Source organism: Lithobates pipiens, unplaced genomic scaffold (assembly GCF_037356315.1).
Source record: "Lithobates pipiens isolate NorthernLeopardFrog02 unplaced genomic scaffold, aLitPip1_a1.2 Scaffold_3, whole genome shotgun sequence".
Lineage (NCBI taxonomy): Eukaryota > Metazoa > Chordata > Amphibia > Anura > Ranidae > Lithobates > Lithobates pipiens.
Genome location: NW_027507790.1, coordinates 79,372,276 through 79,399,478, shown reverse-complemented (window position 1 = coordinate 79,399,478; position 27,203 = coordinate 79,372,276). Strand labels below are relative to the sequence as shown.

Genomic DNA, 27,203 nt, shown 5'->3' with positions numbered 1-27,203 from the left:
CGCATACCGAGGGGGATATCTCCTAAACCGTACAGGTTTAGGAGATATTTTTTTTACCTACAGGTAAGCCTTATTATAGGCTTTCCTGTAGGTAAAAGTTAAAAAATCGAGTATACAACCACTTTAATCGCTTCCCGACCAGCCTCCAGTTATACTGCAGCAGGTTGGCACGGCTGCGCAAATTCCCATAGTTATACGTTGGCTCTTCAAGACGGTATAGCAGGTGTGCGTGCGGGTTCCCAGAGCCAATGCATGTGCCCAGCACGCGCGATGTCCACCGAGCACCTGCGGTCGTTCCTGACAGAACGAGAATCTATGTGTAAACACACAAATCCGAGTTCTGTCAGGGGAGTAGAGACAGATCGTATATTCCTACTAAGTAGGAACAATATGTCCCCCCCCCCAGTCACTCACATCCCCCACAGTTAGAAACACACTTAACCCCTTAATCTCCCCCCCCCCGTGTTAACCCCTTCCTTGCCAGTGACATTTATACAGTATTCAGTGGCTAATTTTAGCTCTGATCGCTGTATAAATGTCAATGGTCCCAAAAAAAGTGTCCGATCTGTCCGCCGCAAAGTCGCAGTTCCGATAAAAATCGCAGATCGCCATTACTAATATATATACATATATATATATATATATATATATAAATAAAAGACATAAATCTATCCTTTATTTTGTAGACGCTATAACTTTTGCGCAAATCAAACATGCATTTTGCGATTTTTTTTTTTATACCAAAAATCTGTAGAAGAATACATATCAACCTAAACCAATGAAGAAATTTGTTTGTTTACTTTTTTTCAGGGGATATTTATTATAGCAAAAAGTAAAAATATTGTGTGTGTTTTTTTTTTTTAATTGTCAGCAATTTTTTTGCTTATAGCGCAAAAAATAAAAATCCGCAGAGGTGATCAAATACCAGCAAAAGAAAGCTCTATTTGTGGGAAAAAATTACATTTTGTTTGGTTACAACGTCGCATGACTGCGCAATTGTCAGTTAAAGCAACGTAGTGGCGTATCGCAAAAAATGGCCTGGTCAAGAAGGGGACAAATCTTTTCCGGGGCTCACGTGGTTAATTGAACAAGAAGCTTTGAAGTTAGAATCCAACTGGTTACTATGCACAGCTGTATCAGATTCTGTGTGAACCAATTTTAGTAAATTTCCCCCGAATGTGTATTCAAAATCGGTTTCGCTTTGTTTCAGCAGCACACGTTAAATAGTCATCTCAAAGTAAAATTATATAATATATTGAATTAATATGTGTTTTTCCCCCACAATACCTTTTGTGCATGAACAGGTAGCCAGATTTGCACAATCCAAAGGATACATCTTTTTACCTGTAAAACAGTAAAATTTGAGGGATTAAGCAGCTTCATAAGGCCCCTTTCATACTATCTGTTTTTCTTCCATCGGTCAATGGACCACAATGCATTCCTATGGGCAAGCGGCTGACCATCCGTTAACCCCCGATTCCGATTTTATCAGTTTTTTTTGTTTTTTTTTTAACGTACAAGGCTATGTCCAGATCTGTCAAAACGGATATTAACCGTCATTAACGGACAATGTCCATCAAAGTACGATCAGTTAAAGCGGGGTTCCAACCTAAAGTGGAACTTCACCTCATCGGAACCCTCCGGTGTCACATTTGGCACCTTTCAGGGGGAGGGGGGTGCAGATACCTGTCTAAGACAGGTAATTGCATCCACTTCCAGGTATAGACTCCCACGGGAGTCTAAGCCGTTTCCTGTCCCGCTGTGCTGTCTGCTGGGACATAGAAACGGGTCCCAGAAACAGCGTGGACCATTCCTAGTGCCCTGCGCGACTCGCACATGCGCAGTAGGGAACCGGGAAGTGAAGCCACAACTCTTCACATCCTGATTCCCTCACCTAGAATGGCGGCGGCAGCAGCCGAGACTCAAACGATCGATCGGTCTCAGCTGCCGACATCGCTGGACCCTAGGACAGGTGAGTGTCCATTTATTAAAAGTCAGCAGCTGTAGTATTTATAGCTGCTGGCTTTTAATATTTTTTTTTGGAGGTGGACTCTCTCTTCAAGATCTGTTTTGAAGAAATAATCTGTGAACTTAACCTATGACCCAGGCAATAGCTGGACAATAGGAAGTAAATCCCCAGTACACGCCCAATTAGAAACATGGCAAGAGATGTCTCCCATGAGGAGCTTATAATTATAAATTGTTGGAATCCATTGCACAATGCAGATAGCACACACAAGTACAAAGAAAGGACACAGCAAAGACAAGTCACTCACTGAAAACTGCAAGTCAGGAGCAATAAATATAAATATGTTTGGGAATTATAAGTAATTTTCTAGCAAAAATAAATAAAAAAATTGTAAAACATAAGTGACAGAAAAGGTTTGGTCTTCAGACATATTACCAGCTGTGCTTGGAACAAAAGCTGTAGCCAAATTATAAGCAACTGGCAAAACCACCAGGGAATCCAGGACAATTCCATCTTCACTGAAGAATTCTTCATAGGTCCACTCTTTGTAATGATCTCGGTCACCTCCAAAGCTGGCATTCTGTAAGAGATAACATGCTTCTGAAAATCTCTCTCTCTCTCTCTCTATATATATATATATATTAATATATATATATATATATATTAATATATATATATATATATATATTAATATATATATATATATATTAATATATATATATATATATTAATATATATATATATATATTAATATATATATATATATATTAATATATATATATATATATATATATATATATATATATATATATATATATACACACACACACGCGTGCATATACACATTCAAAAGTTGATATGATCACATTAGACAGAACTGATTAAGAGCTGACCCTGCCTGTTGGTGTGCTAAATAGTAACGCTCTTCTCCAGTATATGCCCTTGTGGCTTGAGTTCCAGCCACTTGTGGAAAAAATAAAAGTCAGCAGCTACAAAAATTGCAGCTGCTGACCTAAAAAACAACCACTCATCTGTCACGCGATCCAGCGGTGTGCTCACCCCAGTTGGTCGTTGGTCTCGCCTGCTGTCTTCGGTCCCCGGCATCTTCACTATGGGCACACGGCTGTGACAGTTTGCGACTTCTCAGCCAGGTGCCCCACTGTGCACTGGATGCAGTCTTCTGGGACTGGTCAGTCACGGTGCTTGGAACCAAAGTGGGAAGCTCCATACACCCCCCCCCCCCGCTCCTGAAAAGCGCCAACTTCCCTTTTTGGGTGGAACTCCGCTTTAAGTATTTGTCTCTTTCTTAGCAGTGTGATTATACAATTTGTCTCCTTGCTAGTAGTGTGGTTGTGCTTTGAAGCCTAAGATACAAAGTGAAATATTGACTTTGATGATGGACCTAAAGAACAGCAGTGACAGAGGTTTAACAAGTTTGACTGCATGGTATGGGATATGTCAATTGTGTTCCCTAGTGAATGACACCCCCCACCCCACCCAGGAGAGTGCTGAGAACTCAGCATACCTAGATGTTTAGGACATAGGCAGTAGGTAAACTGTGTAACCAGCATATGTGTACTAAGCTTTTGATATTACATAGGGCACTTACTAGCAGTACTTAAAAAGGAAATAAAATCGGATTTTTGTATTTGCCATAAAATCCTCTCTTTGTAGTCCAAGTTATACAGCTGCTACAGGCTGGACACTACTAGCATGCCTCAGTTTATAGCAAAGCGGTACCAAAAGCATGATTAAAAACACAGAGGGGTGCGACGTGTGTCCCACATGGGACTCCAAAGGACTTTATCGAGTAGATAAATCTCATTTTGTTTCTTGTCCACTGAGGGGCACAGGCAGTCTTTAACCTTTTTAAGCCGTCCAATTGAGGGGGTGGGCAACAAAGCAAATACATTTTAATATTGTGCTATAGCCATCTGCTCCACAACCAAGGTATCAACAGCTACATAGGTTAGATCCTTTATAGGGATTTTGACCAGTCGGACATGATTTGACAAAGCAAAGTCACAGCCAGAAGTGGGTGCAAGACTGGACCCACTAGTAAGAACAGAGCTCTGGAAAGGGCTTCCAATTGCAGTTGGGTCAATAAAGGCAGGTGCATCCTCCACTGGTATAGAAGTTGCCTTGTTAATGTGAGACACAGCCAGATCCGTGTTAGAATAGACTAAATCTTTACACAGCCATAAATTATTAGGGGGGAAACATATGAGGTTGCTTCCAATCTTAAAAGAAAACAGTTGAAAAAAAAAAAGCTTGCAAAGGGAACATCTTTTCATGAAAATCACCCGAAATTGTATCCCTTAACTTGGGAGTAATAGTAGTAGACTGAGATTTCTCAGGGGTAAGCCGATCAGTAAAAGATTGAGCAACTCAGAATTTGACATAATGCAAAAAAAAAAAAAAAAAAATCGAGCACACTCCATACATTGATTAGACCCAAACATAAAAGGGTGCTGTGATGAAATGGTGGATGGGGCTGTCAAAACATTCACCCCATTACAAGATATCAAACCAGCACACTATGTTCAAACAAAATAACAGGACAAAGAAAGAGTGCTTTTGTTTCAGCTGGCCAATACAAGAGCATTGAAAGCTTTATACAAGTCATATGGTAGTAGATAATTCTATCTGATGGCCAGTCCAAATCATTATAGGTAAAGATCGAGCCCTGAAAATTTTGACAAGAAAAAAACATTACAGTAAAGCCTGCAGATAACGGCAGGGCGGCGGTGGTACTCAACTATGTGGAATAGCATTTTAGCCACAATATCTGATACAACAAGGTATATAGAGGTTTCAAAGGCCCCCACGTGTGAAATACAGTTTCGGGTAAATCTTACATCAACAGTAGTTTGTCAAATAGACGAATCTCCAAAAAAAAATAAAAAAATTTCCTGTGCACAGAATTTCCTAAAACACCTGTTATTTATGGGTTACCCAGGATCCATGAGGGTTTCCATTCCTTAAAATTTTGACCAATTGATGCAGGAATTGAATTGGCTATTCAGCCACTTGCCAAGTTGCTGGACAGACACTTAAAACTTTATGTTGATGAACTCTCAGCATTTACTGCATCTATAAAAGACTAATGATTTCTTACAGGTCTTTCATGGAATAATGGATTCAGGGCCTAACGTAATGCTTGCCAGTGCTTCCTCTATAGCTCCAAACTAAACTCTAGTGGCCTTGAGGCAATTTAGCATTTCTTGGTCTCCAATCTGACTTATGGCCCCCTAGCTTGTTTTAATGGGGTGTCTTGAGATGCTTCTTAAAAAAAAATTTTATTTTTTTTTTTAAATAGGATTTTTTGTACTTAACGTAAAATCCATTTCTCTGCAATTCACCGACCAACACAGCTCCTCTCTTAGCCATTGGGTTGTATACCTTGCCTCTAGGAGAAATACTAGGCAAAGTTGTAATACAACACTCAGAACTTTAAATTCCACCCATGGGGGCAGTCCCTTAGGTATCAACCCTCCTGCCTGCTAGCAGACCTCAGTACGTCAACAAGCAGTATAACAAAGAAAAAAGGAGGGGCGGGTGCTGTGTCGGTCGGTGAATTACAGAGAGAAGGATTTTACGGCGAGTACAAAAAATACTATTTTCTCTTATATTCACCGACCGACACAGCTCCTTTTAGCCATTGGAACATCCCCAAGCAGTGCCAAACGAGGGGTGGGAAAACAGCATAAAACTTCATCCACCGTGGCAAGTGGGAACTAGTGAAACTTTACCCACAAAAAACAACAGTGCGTGGAGAAATCCACCACAAAACCAGGGTACCCTCAACAGGAGCGACTACCCACAACCACACAAAAAACTGCGGAATGTAATGCAACAGAGCATTAACTTAACGGTACTGTGTTTTTATGGAAAAACCAGGAAAAAAAAAAAAGGAGTAAAATATTGAATATTCAATTGCAACTATAAGGCCGCCTGCAAAACTTTGCGGCCAAAAACAGGCATCAGCCGATGCACTGACGACTACCTTGTAGAACTCGGTAAACGTGTTGACAGACGAACAGGTCGACACCCTACACACCTGAGCGACAGACGCTTGGTGTCAGAAGGCCAGAGACGTTCCGATTGCCCTCCTGGACTGGGCCATCCCGGAAAGAAGGGCACCTGCCCCTGTAAGGCGTAGGCTTGTACTACGATCTGTCTGATCCACCTGGAAATGGTGGCTGATGAGACTGCCATACCTTTCTTGGGACCAGCTACCAAGACAAACAGCAACTCTGACTTCTGAAAGGGAGCAGTGGTAGACAAATACACTTTCAGAGCCCAAACCACGCCCAGAGCGTGAAGGCCACCTCCTTAGGGTGTTTTGGCCTAGGACAGAGATGGTAACACCATGTCCCCATTAATGTGAAAAGCCGCGACAACCTTCGGTAGAAAGGACGGTTTCGAACGCAACACCACCTTATACTATGGATAACCAGATAAGGCGACTTGCCAGACAAGGCCGCCAGTTCCGAAACCCTCCTGGCCGATGTGATGGCCACTAGGAAGACCACTTTCTGGGAAAGAGTAAACAAGGGAATCTCCCTGATATTTTCAAACGGCGGTTTTTGAAGAGCCGACAACACCAGGTTCAAATCCCAAGGGGGAAATGGTGGACGCACCGGAGCGATTACGTGTCGTACCCCCTGAACAAAGGTACTCACTAAGGAGTGCGATGCCAGGGGTCATTGAAAAAAGACAGCTAAGGCTGATATTTGCCCTTTGATGGTGCTTAATGCCAATCTCAGGTCAACTCCTTGCTGGAGAAACAGCACGATCCTGGATATGGCAAGGGAGCACGGATGCGATCCTTTCTCCTCACACATGGAGATGTAGGCCTTCCAGGTAAGATGGTATTATCTTCCAAGAAGAAGATTTCCGTGCCCTCAACATAGTTGGAATCACCGAGTCCGACAGACCCCGGTTCCTCAACACCTGGCTCTCAATAGCCATCCCGTTAAAACAAGCTATGGTATAGCAGGATGGAGAATCGGACATTGAGATAGGAGGTCCTCTGGCAATGGCAGACGCCAGGGAGCGTCTGCCACCAGACGCACCAAGTCTGCGTACTAAGGACGCTGAGGCCAATCTGGGGCAAGCCTGATCGCTCTCAGTTCGAGCAGATTGATCGGCAACTCTGATTCTTTTTTCATCCAGAGGCCCTGAGCCGACTGAACCCCCATTATTCCACCCCAGCCGAAAAGGGTGGTGTCCATTGTGATCACTGTCCACTTTAGAGGTAGGAACGACTTTCCGGCCTGAATCACTGTAGAACTGGGAAAACGGTACAGCCTCAAAACGAGGTCACCATGAGCCCCATGACTCGCATGCAAAAGAAAGCGACGACCACCTGCGGTTCATCAGCAGTCTTACCGCGGATCTGAGTCTGCAGCTTGTCTGAAGGGAGAAAACTCTTGCTTCCATGGAGTCTAGCAGCAAGCCTAGGTACTCCAAACGCTGAGTCGGTACAATCACAGAGTTCTTAGGTTCAACAGCCACTCAAATTCTTGCAGAGTCTGCATGGTGATCGCTACATCCTCCTCTAACTCTGAAGCGGAAGATGCTCTCAGGAAGAGATCGTCTAGATATCCCACGTTGCCGTAGCAATGTCAAAACCAGAGTCAAAACCTTGGTAAACACTCCGGGGCTGATGTCAGACCAAAAGGGAGAACCACAAAATGGTAGTGGGCTTCCCCGACTGCAAATCGCAGAAACTTCTGCTGCTACAGGCATATAGGTATGTGCAGGTACGCATCCTGGATGTCCAAGGGCGCCAGGGAGTAACCTTGATGGAGTGCAGCAACTACTGGGCGACCGATTCCATTCTGAACCTCTACACCTTAAAGTGATAGAGGGCTTTTGGGTCCAAGATTGGACGTACCCCTTCCTTCTTGGAAACTACAAACATATTTGAGTAGAATCCTTGGAAACGTTCCGATTCCGGAACTGGTACAACCACCCTGTGACTCAGCAGATCCCTTACTGCCCCCACGAGGGCCTACCGGGGAGCCGGGTATACTGGAAGGGAAGAATCTGGCGATCAAGAGAGCAACTCTATCTTGTAGTCTGAGGAAATCAGGTCGCAGGTCCATTGGTCGAAAACCGAGGGGAACACTGGACTGCAAACTCCCGAAGGCGACCCCTCACCCGAGACATGGGTGGGGACAAACCTTCATGCGGTAGCACTTATACTCGCAGGCTTGTTAGGCTTGCGGTTCCAGGGACGTTTTTGTCCGTCCGTGGTCATCCTGTCGGGCTGGGGACGTTATACCGAAGCTTCAGGCGGACGGAAAAGCCGTTAGTGAACGGAAAAAAGAGGGCCCTTGCCTACAGCGTGGCTCCTTAGCCTTCCTGGCTTGTGGGAGTAATACACTGTTACAACCGGTGGCAAGCTTACTAATGCCATCCAAAGAGGCTCCAAAGAGCCGTTCGCCAAGGAAGGGAAGATCCATCAGGGCTTTTTTTAGATGCCTGGTCAAAAGACCAGCAATTCAGTCATTAGGCGCCTCAGTACCACAGCTGACACTGAAATCCTAGATACAGAGGGAGGTATCCAGGGCCGCGTCAGAAACGTACTTAAGGCCTTGCACTAGTTGGTCTGCCAGTTTTACGCAGACAGGAAAAGCCTGACGCTCTCCCAATTCGCGGCGCAAACGTTTTGCCCACTCAGTGACTGCGACACAAGTGCGGATGCCAGTACTGGTCGCACAACGGACCCCACAACCGTAAACAAGGAACGAGCCACTGCCTCGGCCTTCTTGTCCGCGGGATCCTTAAATTCAGGAGTTCCCACTACCGGGATTCCTGGTTACTTATTTAACCTGGATACTGGAGGGTCCACGTCCGGAGGAGCTGAGCACTTCGTGAGAAGGCTTTCCTCAAAGGGGTAACACACCGCCCTGTGTCTGGGGACCAAAAAGGTCAGTTGCATTCGACCCCATTCCCTGTAAGTGAACTTGTAAAATAAGTCAGGTACAGGAACATCATAGGTGAACATGCTGGCTTGCAGGACCCAAAAGGGACCAGTACCTCAGCAGGGGAACCTGCTGGCTCCTGAATCTTCAGGGTATCACGAACAGCTGTGATAAGTGCTCCAACAAGCGCTTTTTTTGCGCCCGGACCTGAACGGGGACTCATCCTTACTGTCCGAATGGTCCTGGTCAGCATCATCTGACAAGGCAGAGCAGGGGTCACCAGCCTCATCAGGGCCTGTGTCTGTGCCACAGAGCTCTCCCTAGAGGACGGGGGGAACAGGGGCCACCTTATTACACCCATCTTCCCATGCACTGCCTCCATCTAGCAAAGAACGAGTTGAGGACTGCCATCAGGGTGTCCATGGGCATTTGGCAGTCTGCAGGTGAACCGGTTGCCATTGCCTGGACTTTGGGGTAAAAAACACTAGTTTCTGAGCCATGCTGACCCTATCCTGTCTGCCACCAGAAGGGGACTTAGGACAGTGACAGTTCCACCCTCCCTGCTGCCGCTGACTGAGGGGCTCATTCCTGCCAGACTCACCACCCTGGAGAGTTCTGCGCTGTCCACAAGTGGTGCCTGTAGTCCCTGAGTGTGCCCAGGTACAGAGGAAACCAAAAATTTAGTTGGTGATAACCACTGGAACAATCGCTAAAATGATCAGAAAAATGCTCAGGCTTCAATAAAATGGCCGCTCAGCGTCCAGTACACAGACAGGAAACACAGGGAAAAAGGTTTTGAGCACGAGCCATGCTGCTGTCAGGGAACACCGAAATATGTTAAATATGTCAGGCTTCCAGAAAATGGCCGCCAGTTCCTTGAATAGGAATCGCATAGAAAATGGCAGCTGAAGCCTAGACAGCCAGCCTGCTCTACCCACACCTAAAATGGCCGCCAAACATCACCATGAGGTAGAAATAAAAAAAAAAACCTGCAAAGCCACAGCGCTGCACCATATCCAGCAGGCCCTCACAGGCACCTTTTAGTGGCATACCATACAGGCCCCAGGACCACCGCCATTCAGCCATCCCCCCCCCCATGTCAGGTGAGAGCCACAGAGAGCCCATATATAGGCACACACACACACCGCTCAGCAGCCACATGGGGGGGGGGAGGGAAGATAGGGACAGAAGAGAGAAGATAGGGAGCCCCCGAATCGACCTCCCAGGGAATGCCCAGCTGTTCAGCCCCGTCAGAACAGGGAGAGCTGTACTTACCAGTCCCGAAGAGCTGGGAGACATTCCACTGTAGACCTACTCCTGATCAGTACAGGGAAGGCTACTGGCCTCGGCATACTGTGACGCAGACATCAGTGGCCCGGTCATATGTACGCCCCGGAGCATAAAGCTCACCGACCACCTCTGGAGCTGAGGTTTCTTATGGCCTGCCGAGCCGTAGCTGCGACCTGCACATGCTTGATGGCTGGACTGAGGAGACTACAAGGATAAGTGAACCAGCCTGTCACCCAGCCAGCTGTTGATAGATGATCACAGGATCATTCATCTTGCGCAAAACACGAAGCTTCTGCATAAAAAAAAAACACAGACCCAGGGTTCCTAGGTCTTTCTCCTTCACTAGGCAAAATAAAACTGAGGTCTGCTAGCAGGCAGGAGGGCTGATACCTAAGGGACCGCCCCCATGGGTGGAACTGAAAGTTCTGAGTTTTGTATTACAACTTTGCCTAGTATTTCTCCTAGAGGTAAGGTATACAACCCAACGGCTAAGAGAGGAGCTGTGTCGGTCGGTAAACATAAGAGAAAATGTTCTTCTTCTGAGAATACGATATTAAAGCAGGTTCATGGGATGGCCATGGGCAGCTCTGTTGCCTCATCCTTTCCTAATCTCTCTATGGGATATCTGTGTCAAATATATGCACCCTTCAGTGTATAGCTGGTACTGTCAAGACTATAGTGGAGATGTACTGATAACAGCTTCCTGATCTGGGAGGGGACTTAGCAGGTTGATTAGAGTTTTCAGATTTTTCTAATTCTTTCTTTCCAGGTCTGAATTCAGCTTAAAACACTCATCCTCCATATTTATTCTTTCGGACATGTAGGTATTCAACTTTTCTAAATGCACGATTGCAACCCATGGTCCCAATTCAAAAGTGCTCACCCATGTCATTTGACTGAGGGTTTAGCTGTCTTCTGTTTTATGAGTGTTATGCGAATCTGCTCTGACACACAGGATTGTGAGAAAAAAATTTAAATCATGTTTCTGAAATTCAAGGGTAGGGGTTGTCCTTTTTATATAGATATTTACTAAAGCTTCAATCTATATTAAAGGGGTGGTGATAACAAAAACATCTATGTAGCTGATGGATCTCTACATTCCAGGGTGAAAAATCTCCCACTGTTTGCTTACAAATCCAACAGAACAATTTGCATATCTCTGATGCAAACTGACCCTGTTGAACAAGTAAAAGTGCTTACGTTTTATAACAGGACGGGGTTCTATGACACACATTGCAAAAATATGGAGACAGCATGGGAGCATGTTTGTTGCCTCTCTGATCTCAATCAGAGTACAGCTGCATAATTTGGGTCATAACAATCTTCATGATAGTGGTAAAAACCTTCAGCAGAAGGGGCAGAGGACCCAGTCACACCTGATGGATTCAAGGATGACTCAAAGTACGGTAGAGGCTAACTGCAGAGGATAACATGACTGCACACTTGAGCAATATCAGTAGGCATGATGTAAGCTTCCCCCAGACCATTAGAAGTGGAGCTGGGGGCGCCCAATATAGCCAGACTGTCTCCCCATGTGGCGTGAATTAGAAATGTTGCAAGTGCAGAGTGGTTAGGTAATATACAGGCTCAGGATAAAGGACAAGGGCTCAAGTATTCACAAAGCCCAGACAGCTGACTGCAGGTTGAGGGTCAGATAGTCAAAGGTAATCAGTCACTGAAGGCTGGAAAGAATGGCTCAAAGTTCCATGTGGCTCCTTGCAACAGGAGCAGCAGCAGGGAGATGCTGTATGGCGGGAAAGAAGATTTAGTTCATGTGAGTGACCTTCCACCCAGTGACCGGCTTCAGCACTCAATCCCACAGCATTAACTCCTTCAATGGCAAATCCAGCAGGAAAACAGGAAATAATGGTGGTCAGTGATAAATAAAAATGAGGGATTCTTCCTGCTGCCTTCTGAGACACACAGAGGTTCCCAGAAGACGGCAGGACCATTCAGAAAGCACACCGCGACTTGCAAATACGCAGTAGAAAACAGGCTGTGAAGCTGCAAGGCTGCTTCTTACTACAGATGACGGCGCCTGCACCGAAGACAATTAATGAGTCGGCTAGGGGTGCCAACATTGCGGGATCCCTGAACAAGTAAGTGTGCTTGTATTAAAAGTCAGCAGCTACAGTATTTAATTTTAGTATATATATTTTTTTTTTATACAGATTGGAACGCCTCTTTAGGCACACAATGAAGTTGGTCAAGAAACAGTTACATTTTTAATTACGCAAGTGGTTCTTTATGGTTAGATGTGTTTCTTAGCAAGCGTGTTGTACAGGCATATGGAAACTGGTCGGCTCACACAAACACATTCTCGGGAATGAACTTGAGGGACTGGTGTCTTTATTCAACCTTACCAACTATGTAAAAAAATGATCACTCAAAAATACATTGCAGAATGTCTGATATGCTGTGTCTGCTGTAATGCAACTCACGTGGTTGATGATTAAAACAGGCACATCTAAGCATGCAGGCATCCGAGGTAAAGCTGTCCACATAGACCACCCCCCTTACCACCATCATCCCTTCCACGCTGTGCTCCATGACCGTTTCAATCGCTCTACTGCAGGGTAGTCATCCTGGTCACGATTGCAGACTGACAGCGGTGAGAGCAAGCAGTGTGGGGCATGGTCTATGTGGACAGCTATGCCTGCATACTTAGATGTGCCTCTTAATCAACAACCATGTGAGTTACTAAATGTTGTAACTTCATGAAATGTAACCATATTGCTTCACTTAGAGGTGCCTCTCTTTCCTTTTATACTCTATAGCTCCTGCTGGATTTAGCTTCTAATCACCTAGTAGAGGCTGCAATTTGTGGATAGACATTTTATGGTTACACAACCAATCACATTGCTATAATATTTTTATATGGACTATAAACCGAAGTACCTATGAATGAATGGTTGTGGAATGAATCATAAAAGTTTCCATTATTTCTTATTGGGAAATTCGCTTTGATATACAAGTGCTTTGGATTACAAGCATGTTTCTGAAACGAATTATGCTTGCAATTCAAGGTTTTACTGTACAAAGTTTTAAATGGCTGCTAACAAGAGAGTTCAATATAAATGAACTAAAACGTCTCCTACACTTGTATATACCCATTTAACTTCCACCAAGAGTTCTGTATGTTCTAGTATGTGTGTTCTACCCAGGATTCATTCAAAAACATGGAGCTTGGTTATTTACTGTAGGTACAAGAACACTGATTAAGGGTTCTTAGATTTCTAGACGTAAATTTGAATCAGTTATGTGGATTAACATGCTGGCTTACATACCAATACATCTGCTTGGATGGTAAGATGGAGAGGCACAGTGAGAACCTTTACTGTTCAGTGATAACTGTTTACTTATAAAACCAATGAGGCTTTATAAAGAATAAATGCATCAATATATACAAGAGTAATAAACTATAAGGAAATGCACAACACTCACTTTGGTAATAAATCCATAATCTTCAATATGGCATTGTCTGTAAAGTTCCACAGCAATATGTGTATATTTACAAAGTTCCAAAGCATCCAGCAAGAGATCTGTGAAGTTAAAAAAAAAAAAAAAATCGTGTAATGTTTAGGCCAGTTATGTCATGCAGTGTAATTGAAACTTCTATTTTATATTTTCATCTTCTTCTTACTATCATTATTATAAGTGAATTGGAAATGCATTAAAGTGATTGTAAAGGCAGAAGGTTTTTTATTTTAATGCAGATAAAAACCCTTCTGTGTGCAGCAGCCCCCCTCATACTTACCCGAGCCCCATCTAGATCTAGCGATGTTGTAGGAATGTCTCAGCTGCCCAGGACTCCCCTTCTCATTGGCTGAGACAGCAGCGCGGCGCCATTGGCTCCCGCTGCTGTCAATGAAATTCAGCCAGTCAATGAGGAGAATGGGCGTGGGCTCTGGCTCTGGCTGAATGGACACAGGGATTTGTGGCTTGGCTCGGATGCCCTATAACAACCTGCCTGCTGTGGGGGCACTTATCAGGAGAGAGGGGCCAGGAGCACCAAAGAGGGACCCAAGAAGAGGAGGATCTGGGCAACTCTGTGCAAAATCACTACACAGAGCAGGTATGTTTGTTATTTTTAACCACTTGCCTACTGGGTACTTAAACCCCCCTCCTGCCCAGACCAATTTTCAGCTTTCAGTGCTCTCACACTTTGCATGACAATTACTCAGTCATGCAATACAGTACCCAAATACATTTTGTTCTTTTTTTCATACAAATAGAGCTTTTTTTTGGTGGTATTTAATCACCTCTGGTGACACATTTTTCTTAGTTTCTGTGATAAAATTTTGCAAATTATTAATTTTTCTTCATAAATTTTTGCCACAATTTATACTGCTACATATCTTTGGTAAAAATATCCCAAATTAGTGGATATTATTTGGTCTGTGTGAAAGTTATGCCGCGTACACAAGAGCGGAATGTCCGACTGTTTACGCCGAAAATTCTAACTGACCTAGAAATAGAACATGTTCTAAATATTTCCGACTGAACCAATTGCTACTGGGAAAACCGCTCGTCTGTATACTGTTCCGACGGACCAAAAACAACGCATGCTCTGAAGTACGAGACGGAAGCTATTGAACTTCCTTTTTCAAGTCCTGTCGTACGTGTTGTATGTCACCGCATTCTTGACAGTTGGACTTTGGTGTGATTGTGTGTACGCAAGACAGTTTCAGTGGAATTCTGTCGGAAAAACCTTCAGAGTTTATTCTGACGGGAAAACCGGTCGTGTGTACAGGGCTTCAGAGAATCTACAAGCTGTGGTGCAAATCATAAAAAAATGTAACACACCTGATGTACTGGTGGCCTATCTCATTTCTTGTGACCCGAACAAGCCAGGAAAGTACAAATACCCCCCAAATCACCCCTTTTTTGAAAGTAGACATTCCAAGGTATTTAGTAAAATGCATGGTGAGGTTTTTGATGTTGTCTTTTTTTTCCACAATTCTTTGCAAAATTAAGATTTTTTTTTACCCCCACAAACAATTGTCATTGTAATAGGTTATTTCTCTCACATGGCATGTTTATACCACAAAAGGACACCCCAAAATACATTCTGCTACTTCTAAGTATGGCAATACTGCATATGTGGGACTTTCTCACAGCCTAGCCACATAGTGGCCCAACATGCAGGGAGCACCATCAGGTGTTTTAGGAGCATAAATGACACATCAAACTTGTTGACTACCTATTACACTTTTGAAGGCCCTGGACCACCAGGACAATGGCACGTGACACTGATGTGGCACTGATACACGACACTGATGCCACATGACACTGATGACAGATGGCACCAATACGTGACACTGATAACAGATGGCAAGTGGCACTGGGGACAGATGGCACTGATAAGTACTGTGGGCACTGTGTTTTATTTAGTATTCACTCACGCTGCAGCACAGAAGCTCTCCCTCCTCACACACGGTCTCTGTGTGAGGAGGGAGAGCCGGCAATGAGAGATGATCTCATATGTTTACACTTGAGATCATCTCTCATTGGGCATGCCGATCTAATTCTAAATGGCCGCTGTGATTGGTCATTTAGCACAATCTGTGACACGGCCAACACAGATTTTCCCCAATGCATGCCCGCAGGGAACGAGTAAACAGGAGGATGCCCAGGGACGCCCTCCCGGTAATTGAGCGCGTGCTGTAGCCATCTTTCTGTTATAGAGCGGGCGACTAGTGGTTAACAAAAAAAAAAAAAAAAACATGAGACCCAAGTATCACTTTATATTCAATATAATAAACGTGAGTCAGATACAAGAGCTGTGGGCCGAATCTGGGCCTTCCAGCCATTTCATGTTGCCCCCGCACCTTTGCTGCAGCTGCGGCACCCCCTTCATTTCCACCCCCACTTTGTTTTAGCAATGGGCAGCACAGAGGAGAACAAAACTCCTCTGCTAGATCCTGGCTTTTGTGTGCAGCTGCAGAGAGTTTCTCATCAACTCTTCCTACAGATCCTGTGCCACTCTGTGCAGCCCAAGCACTCCCTCGTTTCCGCCGCCACCCCCCCCCCCCCTGCTCCAGATCCTGTATTTTCTGCCTCTCAGCTTCTACACCAGCTTCTTTCAGGCAGCAGGTAAGTGGTGTACACTATGAGATGTAAGGGAGGTTTGAGGAGTTTTGGCTTCTGAAGGTTGGGGGGCGAGGGGGGGGGGGGGCGCTAGACTGGACATCAATCTATCCAATGAGGACCAGAGACAGCGGCTGCAGCTGCTGTGCTCGTCCCCGTTGCTGGAACAATTGGCTCAGGTAAGAAAGGGGGGGGGGGGTGCTGTAGCACAGAAGGTTTTTCACCTTAATGCATAGAATGCACTATGGTGAAAAACCCTCAGGGTTTACAACCCCTTTAATCAGACATATTAGCCTCCATGATTTTGATACTTCTGTGAAAAAGGTCACAGTGTATTTTTTTGGCAGAGGTGAAATTAAAAAAAATTCTCCTTGCTCCTAGCAACATTTTTTCTTTCCTAGCATTTACTGCCTGTTGCACGTGAGTGGCACAGCATATACATCTGCTTCTATTCCAGAAGAAGGCACTGGACCCAAAAATAACAGAGCATATGAAAGTGGCAAGGGAAAGATTAGTGACTGGAATTGTGGAGCTGTTAGCACTTCAGCAGGGCAAGTCTGGAAAAATGTGAAATTAGGCCATTTATACTTTCTTATGGCAAGAGTTGCCTACCTTCAGCCTTCTGCTACAAAGCTGAAAGGCAGGCACATACACATACATTGTCACTGAAAATGTTGCTTTGCTCATTCAGGCAATCGCTTGTCGCTCCTTCCTCCATCCCAAAAAACTGAGTTGGGGGGTTGCTGTAGAGGAGAGTGGTAGGGGGCATTTACATGAACACTGTCACTAAATTGGCAAAACGAGTGCGTCTTTTTAAGAACTTTATTGGTCTACCAACCTTCTGTACTGCTATACTCTTGCACTGTATTAGTCAAACAGAGAGGCAGGGGCAGCAGTAGAAGCTAAAAAAGCTCTGCAGAGTACCCCTGCTGACAGGAGGAGAAAACAGAGTGATCACCCATCAGTGGGATGCTGCCATTTCAGTGTCTTCTCAGCAGGCAGGGATTAAGTTCCTGACCTAGCTGTTCTGCCACTATAGTTTAGAACAGTGTTCTCCAACCTGTGGCCTGGGGGCAAGATCACAGCCTTTTGTTTTCTTTTATCCGGCCCTTGGAGCACGATCTCATCCACTCATACAACAGTGGGGCATAATCCCTCCCAATGACACCAATGATGGGGTCCCATTTCTCACAATGACACCAACAATGGAGCCCAATTCCTCCCTATGACACTAATAACAAAAGTTTGGAGACCCCCTGGTATAGAACAAGGACCTAGCTGTGTCATCTTTCAGGTCTTCCCAAACGATATGACTTGCTAAACAGAATTACAAATCCTTCAGAAAGAAGAGCAGTTCACATAAACATAATTCTGTGTATTAAGCTACATAATCAGATTTAAATTGCTTTCCGTGGCCATCTAAGGGACATTTTCTTAAATATTTTGCCTCCTTACAATTAACCAGGACAGAAAGAAAGAAGAAATCTCCAAGAAGGAGGGTGACAAAGAAATACCTTACAGTAGGAGCCCTGGCAGTTTTTTTTTAGCCTTGGGTGATAAACAGAGATGAAACACATTCGCTTCTCTATATGCATTGAAAAATACAGAATTTACACAGGATCTCTCAGCTTTGAAAAGCTGGGGCCTTTGAGCTGAAGCTACACTCGGAGCAGATCAGTGAGAGAACCTGACAGTTGATTGGAGGCAAGGGACACACCACCTCTCTCCTGTCAACTTTTTCTCTTCTCTAGGGGTCAGAAAAACTTGTCAGAAGTGACTCATACAGATAGAGAAATGAGGCAGCAGAGACAAATGACACTAAGTGCCTTGGGTTGAGCCAAGTACACACTATAGAGGGTTATGCTTTGGTCATACTTCACGTGTGAGGTTTAAAAACACTTTAAAGATAGACTTGTTCCATTTAAAAATAGGATTTTTGTACTCAACTTAATACATTTCTTGGTGGTAAATAAGGATCAATAGAAACCTTTCACCGTGTGGTTATACTGATACTGTTTTGTAGCAAAGCAGTACCGAGAGCAAGATCATAAGCATAGACCTGTTTGTCCCCAAATGACTCCTAGAAAGGAATTTTACGTTAAGTACAAAAATAGTATTTTTCTCCTGTCATTTGAGAGACATGAGCATTTTAAAACCATTTAAAAAAGCAGTTCAACTGAGCAAACAAGCATTAACAGACTCAAGAAAACACAACATATAACTGGGGATTTCCTGCAGCTCAAGCAGTTGCCTGAAGGACCTTATACTCAAAGCTGGCAAGTGAGGTAGCAACAACCATCTGATAACAATTTAGACATGTGAACAGACCAGGTGGAAACCTTGAAATTCTGAGACATGCCATGACGACGCTGCTCCCGAACCACATGTCCTCACAGCAACTCGCTATGCGAGTTGCGGAAGTGACCTATGATTCACCCGGTCAGAGGAACACTGGAATACCTTACCTCAGAGCCCTGAAAGGGACTGGCAGATGCCAGGAACCAGAGTGCTTTGCCTTGCAAGCTTGCTGGTTAACAGTGCACAGGAAGAAACCTATTATAGTTTACCAGGTGGTTATCTCTAGCCAGGACTATAGCCATAGATCTGTGATAGGTTGTGAAAGGCACACACCCCTGCTGGGGTCATGCAAATATCATTTGTTAAATTAACTTCCCTTTTTGCAATACCAAAATCAAAACATGCAAACTCACCTCTTTGGCCGCAGCATTGATGTGATGTTGCAGCTCTCCTCCACAGGCTCTACCACCGAGAACTGAGCTCTGATCGCACAGCTCCGTCTTCCCGGAACAGAGAGTGGGGGCTGTTAAGTCACCTCTCGCTACCCCGCCTCTTTTAGCACTAACTGCGGAACCAAGCTGAAGAGGGGGTGCGAGTGGCTGGCTCAGGTTCTCAGTGGCACACAGAGAGGCTGAGCAAGCTGCCGATCAGGCGATATGCAAATGTAATTAATGATCTGGGGAAACCTGCTTCTGTAGGTTAACTGGAGAGACCTCTGGGATTTCCAAAATCTAGCCTGAATCTGCTACTATCTGTTAATAGAACATTTTCCAATTAAAGGAAAAAAAAAGCAGAATGATGAGAAACACCCATTCCCCTAAGGAATTCAAGCAAAACCAAGCAAGTGTGTTGAAGGAGGGGTTACAGCCTTCAGAGGGTTGATCTTCACTTTCCTATGTGCCTAGAGTCCATTTTGCCTGCAAAAAATTATTGTTAGCAAGGGTAATATTCAGCAGCAGCAGTAACATATCTGCCATTACCATTCAATACCTTAGTAGATGCAAGCCCACAATGCCAATCTTTACCTGGACTGCTTATTGTGACTGCCTGACAAGATAACTGATGAGTGACGGCAGGCAAATTCATTCCAGAAGGTATTACCATTGGCGTATTTGCTTCCAACATTTGGCACAATTTCTGAGAAACAAGGAAAAGTAACTTTCCAGTCTGAGAATTACAATGATGCTCATATAGATCCCTAAAAAAAAAAAAAAAGAGAAAATGATGTAGTGAATGCAACAACTTTGTTCTGGATGGTAGCAAGAAGTGTACAACATAACTCCTTTCCACTGTACCGGCAGATCTGCAATGACTTTTCAACCTTTCCAGCTGACAGAGCTCTCAGGGCCAGTTCTGCACCTAGTTCTTGTTCTGTGACTTGTAGAAGCAAGGCAAGTCTGTATAACCTGGATTCTGTTGATGGCACCTTGGAAAGATGGTTAGTATTCGGAATCTGTTCTGTTGTCTTTTCAGATTTAGACATGGACCTGGTAGTCTCATAAGCAATAATATGCTCTTCTCTAAGATGAGACAGAAAAGATCGGTTTTCATATTCATCCAGTGAAAGGAATATGTCAAAATCTTCCTGTAATAGCAAAATGAACAAGTTATTAAATGGCTACATATTTTAGGACAAATCATTCACAAAAAGATTCTCTCTTCTGTATTACTGTCACCTAATCCGCTTAAATCGTGTTGTGGAATTATTGTATATTATTTCACCATCCATCCACTTAAAAAGTGTTACTAAACCCAGTAATATGAAAATAGTTCATTTCCCCCAATCCTATGGTCTTCATAGAAGATGCATTGCACAATCTGCCACTTGATGCTTATTTCTCACCACACTACACAGTGGAAAGGGCACACCGCATCCCACCCAAACTGGGTCCCCAGGCTCACCCCCTCGGACCTTCAGCCTGAAGTTACTCAATTTTCATGATAGAGATGAGATACTCCAGGCATCCTGTACCTTAGGGGATCTGCGTTACCAAAATAAGTTAATGATTTTCCCTGATTACTCCGTGGAGACCCAGAAGGAAGGCTATCGATGAGGTTACGGCGGCATTGCCAGCCTGCAGTATTCGTTACAGTGCGTTTCCTGCTCATCTGTGGGTCCAGGATGGAGAGACAGTCAGCTTTTTCACCTCCCCAAGGGAAGCCTCTGCCTGGCTTAAAACCCTGCCTCATCGCTGATCCTAGGATGTGCGAGTTCATTTAACCATTGTCTAAAGTTTTTTTGGATGCCAGCTCAGCATTGCTGATCTGAACTGTGCGAATCGCCTAATGAGGCGCCTTAACTTTCCAGGAGTGGATTTATAATGCACCTGTTGTGCCTTTTAGGTTTCATTTACTGCAACCCAAGTATGTGCCCCTGACATAGTCAGGTGAACTGTTTTGTTTCTCCATTACCTTTTATTTTTTTTCTCCTTTTTAGGGACAGAACTGCTGCAGTCAACATCATGCTGTTGCCATCCTGGCTTAGATATATCTGCACTGAATCAGGACACTATACCCTGTGTAATTGCTTAATTTTATCCTGGCTACATACCAGCATCTCCATGCCACCGCTTGGTGGGTCATGGAATAGCGAGCCTGGCCGCCTGTCTGCGCCCCTTGCAAACTGTTGTGTTCTAATCCTGGAAAAGTTCTTGGGATTTATAACCTCCGTGTTTGGAATGGGGTGGCGGGTGGGGTTCCGTTTCCTTAACAGACTGGGGTGAGTGTGGGGGTTGTTCTGTTCTATATTGTAGTTCTAAGTATTTTCTGTTTAAGGATGTGAAATATTACTTACCAATGTATACTTTGCATATGTTTGCTCTTCTCGGAACCCGACTTGATGCTCAATTATTTGGGGGGGGGGGGGGGATTACCATCCAGGTCCAAGGCTATATGGGTTTGATCTTGTATGGTTAAATCCCCGGCTAAACTTTGGTCACTGGCTTTACAATGTCGCAAGTTTCCATAGTATAATGGAATGTCCAAGTCTAAACTCTGCGGTCAAACGTTTTCATTTTTAAGTATCTTCAGAAATATAACCCCCAGATTTGTATCCTACAAAGAAACACATCTCCAGGGCTCTAGAACCCTGGGATTCAGACGGCAATGGGTGGGTTCTTCATACCATGCCACTTACTCTAGCTATGCACAGGATATAATAGAAGTATTTTAGTGAGGAAATGCCTTCCATTTCAGGCCTTGCATGTTCGTCACGGGTGGTAGATATGCAATTCTCCATGCTTGAATATTTGATAATCTATGGTGCTTGCAGGGATTTTTATTCCCCCTCCGGCTTCCATACAGGTGCTTGCATCAATAATGCAAATGTTGTTGAGTTATAATACTAATGAGATTTTCTTGATGGGTGATTTTAACATGGTTCCCTGCCCGAATCTAGATAGGTTGCACACTCTCTCTCGCGGATCTGATTTCATGAGCTGGGCCATTACCTTCGCCCTCTCAGATGTCTGGAGGCATCTCCACACTAATAATAAAGAATTTATCTGCCACTCCACCACCTTTAAAACCCTTTCTAAAATTGATTTCATTTTTGCATCAGCTTTGGCCCTCTGCTGGTTTAGGCCTCATGTACACTGCTGCTGCTAAACTAACATTTAGGAGCAGTTGGGCATTTTTTTTCTACTGCTCCTGAACTCTCCTATATGTTATCTTATCAGTACATGTACACATGGTCGTTTATAGTCGTTTCTAGGCAGTTGAGTTTAGAGGCCTTTTTTTGGAAAGCAAAAAAATGAGTTCAGACACTGAGATTAGAGGGATTTCAAGCACCAAATGCTTCTAAACGGGGTAAAATGCGTTTAGCCGTTGTTCATTTACAGGCCTTTTTTCCAAATGCTTCTAAACGTGGCAAAACAGAAGTTTTAAACATGGGTCTGTAAAGTTAAATCATTCAGGAGAGGATGTAAAAACATTCCATGTACATTAGGCCTTAGAGAGGTGCATATCCTGTCTAGGGGTATACCCGATCACGCACCACTGTGCTTAACCATTTCCCTCACTACCCCCCCCCCCCCCCCCCCCCCCCGGGTTCTAGGCTGTGGCGTCTCTCCAGGTTCTAGGCACTAGGAGAGGTTGCAAGAGGTTCTCACAGCTTCTTTGTGTAACTACTGGATCTCCAATTGGGGTGGGGGGGGGGGGGGGGTGTCAGCATCTCCTGTGGTAGGGTCAGAGGTGAATACATAGTCAAGATATCTGGATTAAAGAGGGAAGCTGCACTCTCTGAGGAACTGGAGGCTGAGGCGGCTAGATTGGAGGCTGGGTATGTGGAGTCCCCATATCGGGATGCGTACACTGCCTGGCGGAGGTCTCCGAGACAGCTCTCGATTTACAGAACAGAGCAAACCAAAAAGGCTCTCCTATATTCTTCACAGAGGGGGTTTGAGTTTGGTGATAAAAACGTCCAGCTCTTGGCTTGGTTGGCAAAGGGCCAAGGCACCTCCACACATTGCTGGAATTAAGGACCCTCTTTACTGAGTCTAATACGTTGGCCTCCCTGCTGGATTCCATGGAGGAGACGCTCATTGCTCTGATTCCCAAACCTGGCAAGGACCTGTGAGGACACACACTATAGACCCATATCTCTATTAAATGTCGATGTGAAAATCTTTCGAAGGTCCTGGCTAGCTGTCTCTCCTCGGTGATTGAGGCTTTAATGCATGTGGACCAGACCGGATTTATGCCACGCAAGGGAGCGGATATCAATGTCCATCGCCTCTTTCTAAATCTGTCCGTGCCGCATGACAACCCCAGGCGCTAGGGTTATCACATCCCTAGACGCAGAAAAGGCATTCAACTTAGTTGAATGGGAATCTCTGTGGGAAGTCATGAAGAAATATGGGTTTTGTCCAAAGTTCCTGCATTGGCTCCAGCTGTTGTATAGGGCACAGGTCCGCACCAATGATTGGCTCTCTTTGGCCTTTCCCCTCTTTAGGGGTACACAAAAGGGATGTCTGCTGTCCCCATCTTTTTGCTGTGGAACCCCTGGCCAATTTGATCAGGGTGTTACCTGAGGTACTGGGCTTGAGGGAGGGGATGCTGGAAGAGAAATTATCCTTATACACAGATGATGCCCTGCTATACCTTAATGATGCGGGCCCATCTCTCCTGGTAGTGCTGTGGATTTTTGACATGTTCGGCTCTTTTTCGGGCATCAGGATTAACTGGACCAAATCCATCCAGACGCGCAGGCAGTTCAACTGGGGGTCTCCTCCTCAGCTGGGTTGAGTAGAGGAATTTAAATACTTGGGGATACAGATTACTCGAGATACTGTGCGTTTCCATGACCATAATCTCCTCCCCATTATCTATGCTTAAGGAGAAATGCAAATCTTGGTCTAACCTTCCCCTGAATCTGTTACGTAGGATAAACCTTGTGATGCCCCTTCCTAAATATAACTACATATTCCAGAACTGTCCGTTTTGGGTCCCTAGGTCCTTTCTTACAGTAGATAGCTGTGTGGGATCTTTCATTTGGAATGACGCCACCCCCGTCTAGCCAAATCCACTTTGTGTCTTCCTACCAGGTTGGGAGGGTTGGCGCTACCCAATTTTCAATTCTATTTCTGGCCGGCGATGTTGGTGTCGGTATATTGGTGGTTTCAGGGTTCCAGGGCTTGTGCGGCTACGTGTCTGCAGGCGGCCTTCCTGGGTTCCCTGTCCGATCTCAGGAACTTTATCTACTGGGGACCGAGGGTCTATAGCCATGTTCTGTCACCAAGAAGTGCCACTTGGAGGGTGTGGGGGGCTGCTGTTCGCCGCTTTAGCCTACTAAATCAGCCTTCAGCGGGTCACCCCGACATTGATTCACCTGCGCACTGTCCCTGCCCCGAAGTGTGTGGGGGCACACTTCAGAATTAAAACCATACAAGATATTGCTCAAGTGGGCTCTCTAATGTCATATTCTCAACTGTATCGGATGTTTCATCTACCTGGTTGGATGGGGTTCTGGTATTTATAGCTCAGCCATGCCTATAGGGCACTGTTCCCGCAGCTGCCTAGCCTCCAAGCTAGCCCCATTTGAGGAGTTACTAACCCCAGGAGAAATGAAAAAAAAACACTCTACTCTATATAGTGCTCTGCTTACAGTAGATTCACCCAAGGTTGATAAGTGGTTTGACTATTGGCAGAAGGATCATCCATCTTTCGAGAGGACTGGGAAAATTGTTTAGAATAGGGTCTCAAACTGGTTATTTCCTCCAAAGATAAGCTTATACAAGTTCAATGTCTACACTGAGTATACCATACTGCTAGGTTGCATAGAATCTTTCCCAATGGATATCCTGTATGTCCTCACGTGAAGTATCCCCTGGTTCTTACCTTCACATGTTTTGCCCCTATGTTGCAAAGTTCTAAGCGGAGGTATTTGAATTAATGAATGTGAAATTACAGTTGGCACTCCCAATTACCCTGTCTCTTGCATTATTGGGTATCACAGATGATGAACAGAGATCACACCATACTAAGTTATTTATAGGCCATCTATTTTATTATGCAAAAAAAGGAATATTGATAAAATGGCTGTCCCATCTCCACCTGTACTTTCTTCCTGGGAGGTTATGGACGCTGCACTCCCCATGTATAAAATTACATATATTAACCGGGGTTACCCATGGAAGTTTGAAAAGGTATGGTCTTCCTGGACTGATTAGCTGGCCAACATTGGTAGAAGGAGTGGGGCGGATGGCCTGGTTGAGGGTTTCAGGACTTGATATATTCTTACATGGATGTGCCTCAGTGGTTGTGTGTACATGGTCTGTGTGACGTTGAGCACTTTCCCTGAAGACAAATTTCTTATTTGTATTGTTCCTAATTGATTATGTAATGCAGAGGTCTCCAAACTTTCTAAACAAAGGGCCAGTTCATTGTCCTCCAGACTTTAGGAGGGCCGGACAGTGGCCAGGAGTGGAAATGTTGCCGGCATCAGTGGGAGTAAACATTGCCACATTTGTTATAAGCTGGAGGAATAGTGCCCCATTATTGGTATCACGGGTAGGCCAATTGTTGGTGTCAGTGAGAGAAATGGTGCCCCATTGTTGATGTCAGTTGGAATACAAGTGTCTCCCTACCTATCAGTGAGAGAATAGTACCTCAAGGGCCAGATAATGGCAAGCCAAGGGCCACATCTGGCCCCTGGGCCACAGTTTGGAGACCACTGATGTAATGCATTGTGGCTATTTTGACTATGTCCCTTCTGTATAATGGTATTGTTAAAAAAATAAAAATAAAAAAATAAATAAATAAAAGAATACTGCCACTATATACACCTTTTTTGGATAATCTGTATACCACTGCTACATAATAATTTCACAGTTTCTCCAGTGCTGAGAGTTCATGTAGGAGATTTCCACTACAGCCTGTATACACGCCCACATGTGATGTCTATATTACGTGACCTAGCTAGCTCCGAGGACAAGTAAATGTCTCTCCAGCATAAAAGACAACGGAGTATGTGCAGGTCAGCTATCCTGCCTGTGTTTAGCTGGCCTTTCCCAGATAGACAATGCAGGGGGGGGGGGGGGGGGGGGGATCTATGCATACAGGATAAAACAGCCTTTTTACACAATGCGGAGGATTACCCCTTAAGTTACACACTGAGCATAAACGCTGCTTTCACACTGGAGCTCGCGGGTGTTGACAGTAAAATGCTGCTAGTTTTAACGGCGCTTTACCGTCATTTTATCGGCACTATTCAGCCGATAGCAGGGCGCTTTTAACCCCCGCTAGCAGCCAATGAATGGGTTAAATGCCTTGCGTAGCGATTTGCAGGCATTTTGGCAGCGGTGCCCATTTATTTCAATGGGCAGAAGCAGTGGAGGAGCGATGTATACACCGCTCCAAAGATGCTGCTTGCAAGCCTTTTTTTAAAGTCTTGCCAGCACATCGCCTCAGTGTGAAAGACTGCAGGGAAGTCGTTTTTTTAGGCACTTTACAGGTGCTATTTTTAGCTCAAAAGAAAAATGCCCCAATGTGAAAGGGGTCTAACAAGCATGCTATGCTGCATATACAGACTAATTTTTACTGTTGTGGGTTTAGTAACACTTTAAAAAAAAAAAATATTTATGATACCACACAATGCCAATTTTTTTTTTTTTTTATCAAAATAAGTATAACACAGCAATTAATATTACCAAATGAACACTACTCTTTTGTGCTTTACCAACAGTACTGTTCAAAACATGGCAATTACTGTTTGTTTTTCAAAATGCATACTCCCAAAGAGCTGGTGTGTTCCCCCAAGAAAACCAATAAAACGGGTTACCAAAATATTATAACATATTGACCTAGCATTATAACATACCAGTATAGAATATAACTTAATAGGATATATGAGGCCTTACCTGTAAACTAGAGATTGCTTCAAACATTTTTAAATTGGTTTCAAAAATCTCTCTTTTTAAAAGATCTAAAAAAAAAAAAAAAAAAAAAAAATTAAATGAGGAATGATTTTAACAACGACACACTGTAATCAGGTAATCTTAATTTTTCGGTTATGCAAAATTTGTTAGCTGGGTGGATAGCGCTGTATCTTCTACAGGTTAATTGTATAACTGTCAAATTGCTTTTTTGCCTCTCGTGGCAGCAACTGTCAAAAATGTATTCGG

General features: G+C 44.3%; 1 protein-coding gene across 3 annotated transcripts in view; it reads right to left on the bottom strand.

Annotated features, from left to right (window-relative positions):
- KNTC1 (kinetochore associated 1) overlaps positions 1–27,203 on the bottom strand; it is a 389,498-nt gene that overhangs the window by 184,411 nt on the left and 177,884 nt on the right. For all 3 annotated transcript variants that reach the window (XM_077461857.1, XM_077461860.1, XM_077461858.1), the window contains exons 33-38: positions 26,940–27,004; positions 19,878–20,167; positions 19,608–19,780; positions 13,639–13,736; positions 2,405–2,549; positions 1,288–1,344 (exon numbers count right to left, since the gene is read on the bottom strand). In XM_077461857.1, the coding sequence (XP_077317983.1) occupies positions 1,288–1,344; positions 2,405–2,549; positions 13,639–13,736; positions 19,608–19,780; positions 19,878–20,167; positions 26,940–27,004 (828 nt within the window). The remainder of the gene's footprint in view (positions 1–1,287; positions 1,345–2,404; positions 2,550–13,638; positions 13,737–19,607; positions 19,781–19,877; positions 20,168–26,939; positions 27,005–27,203) is intronic.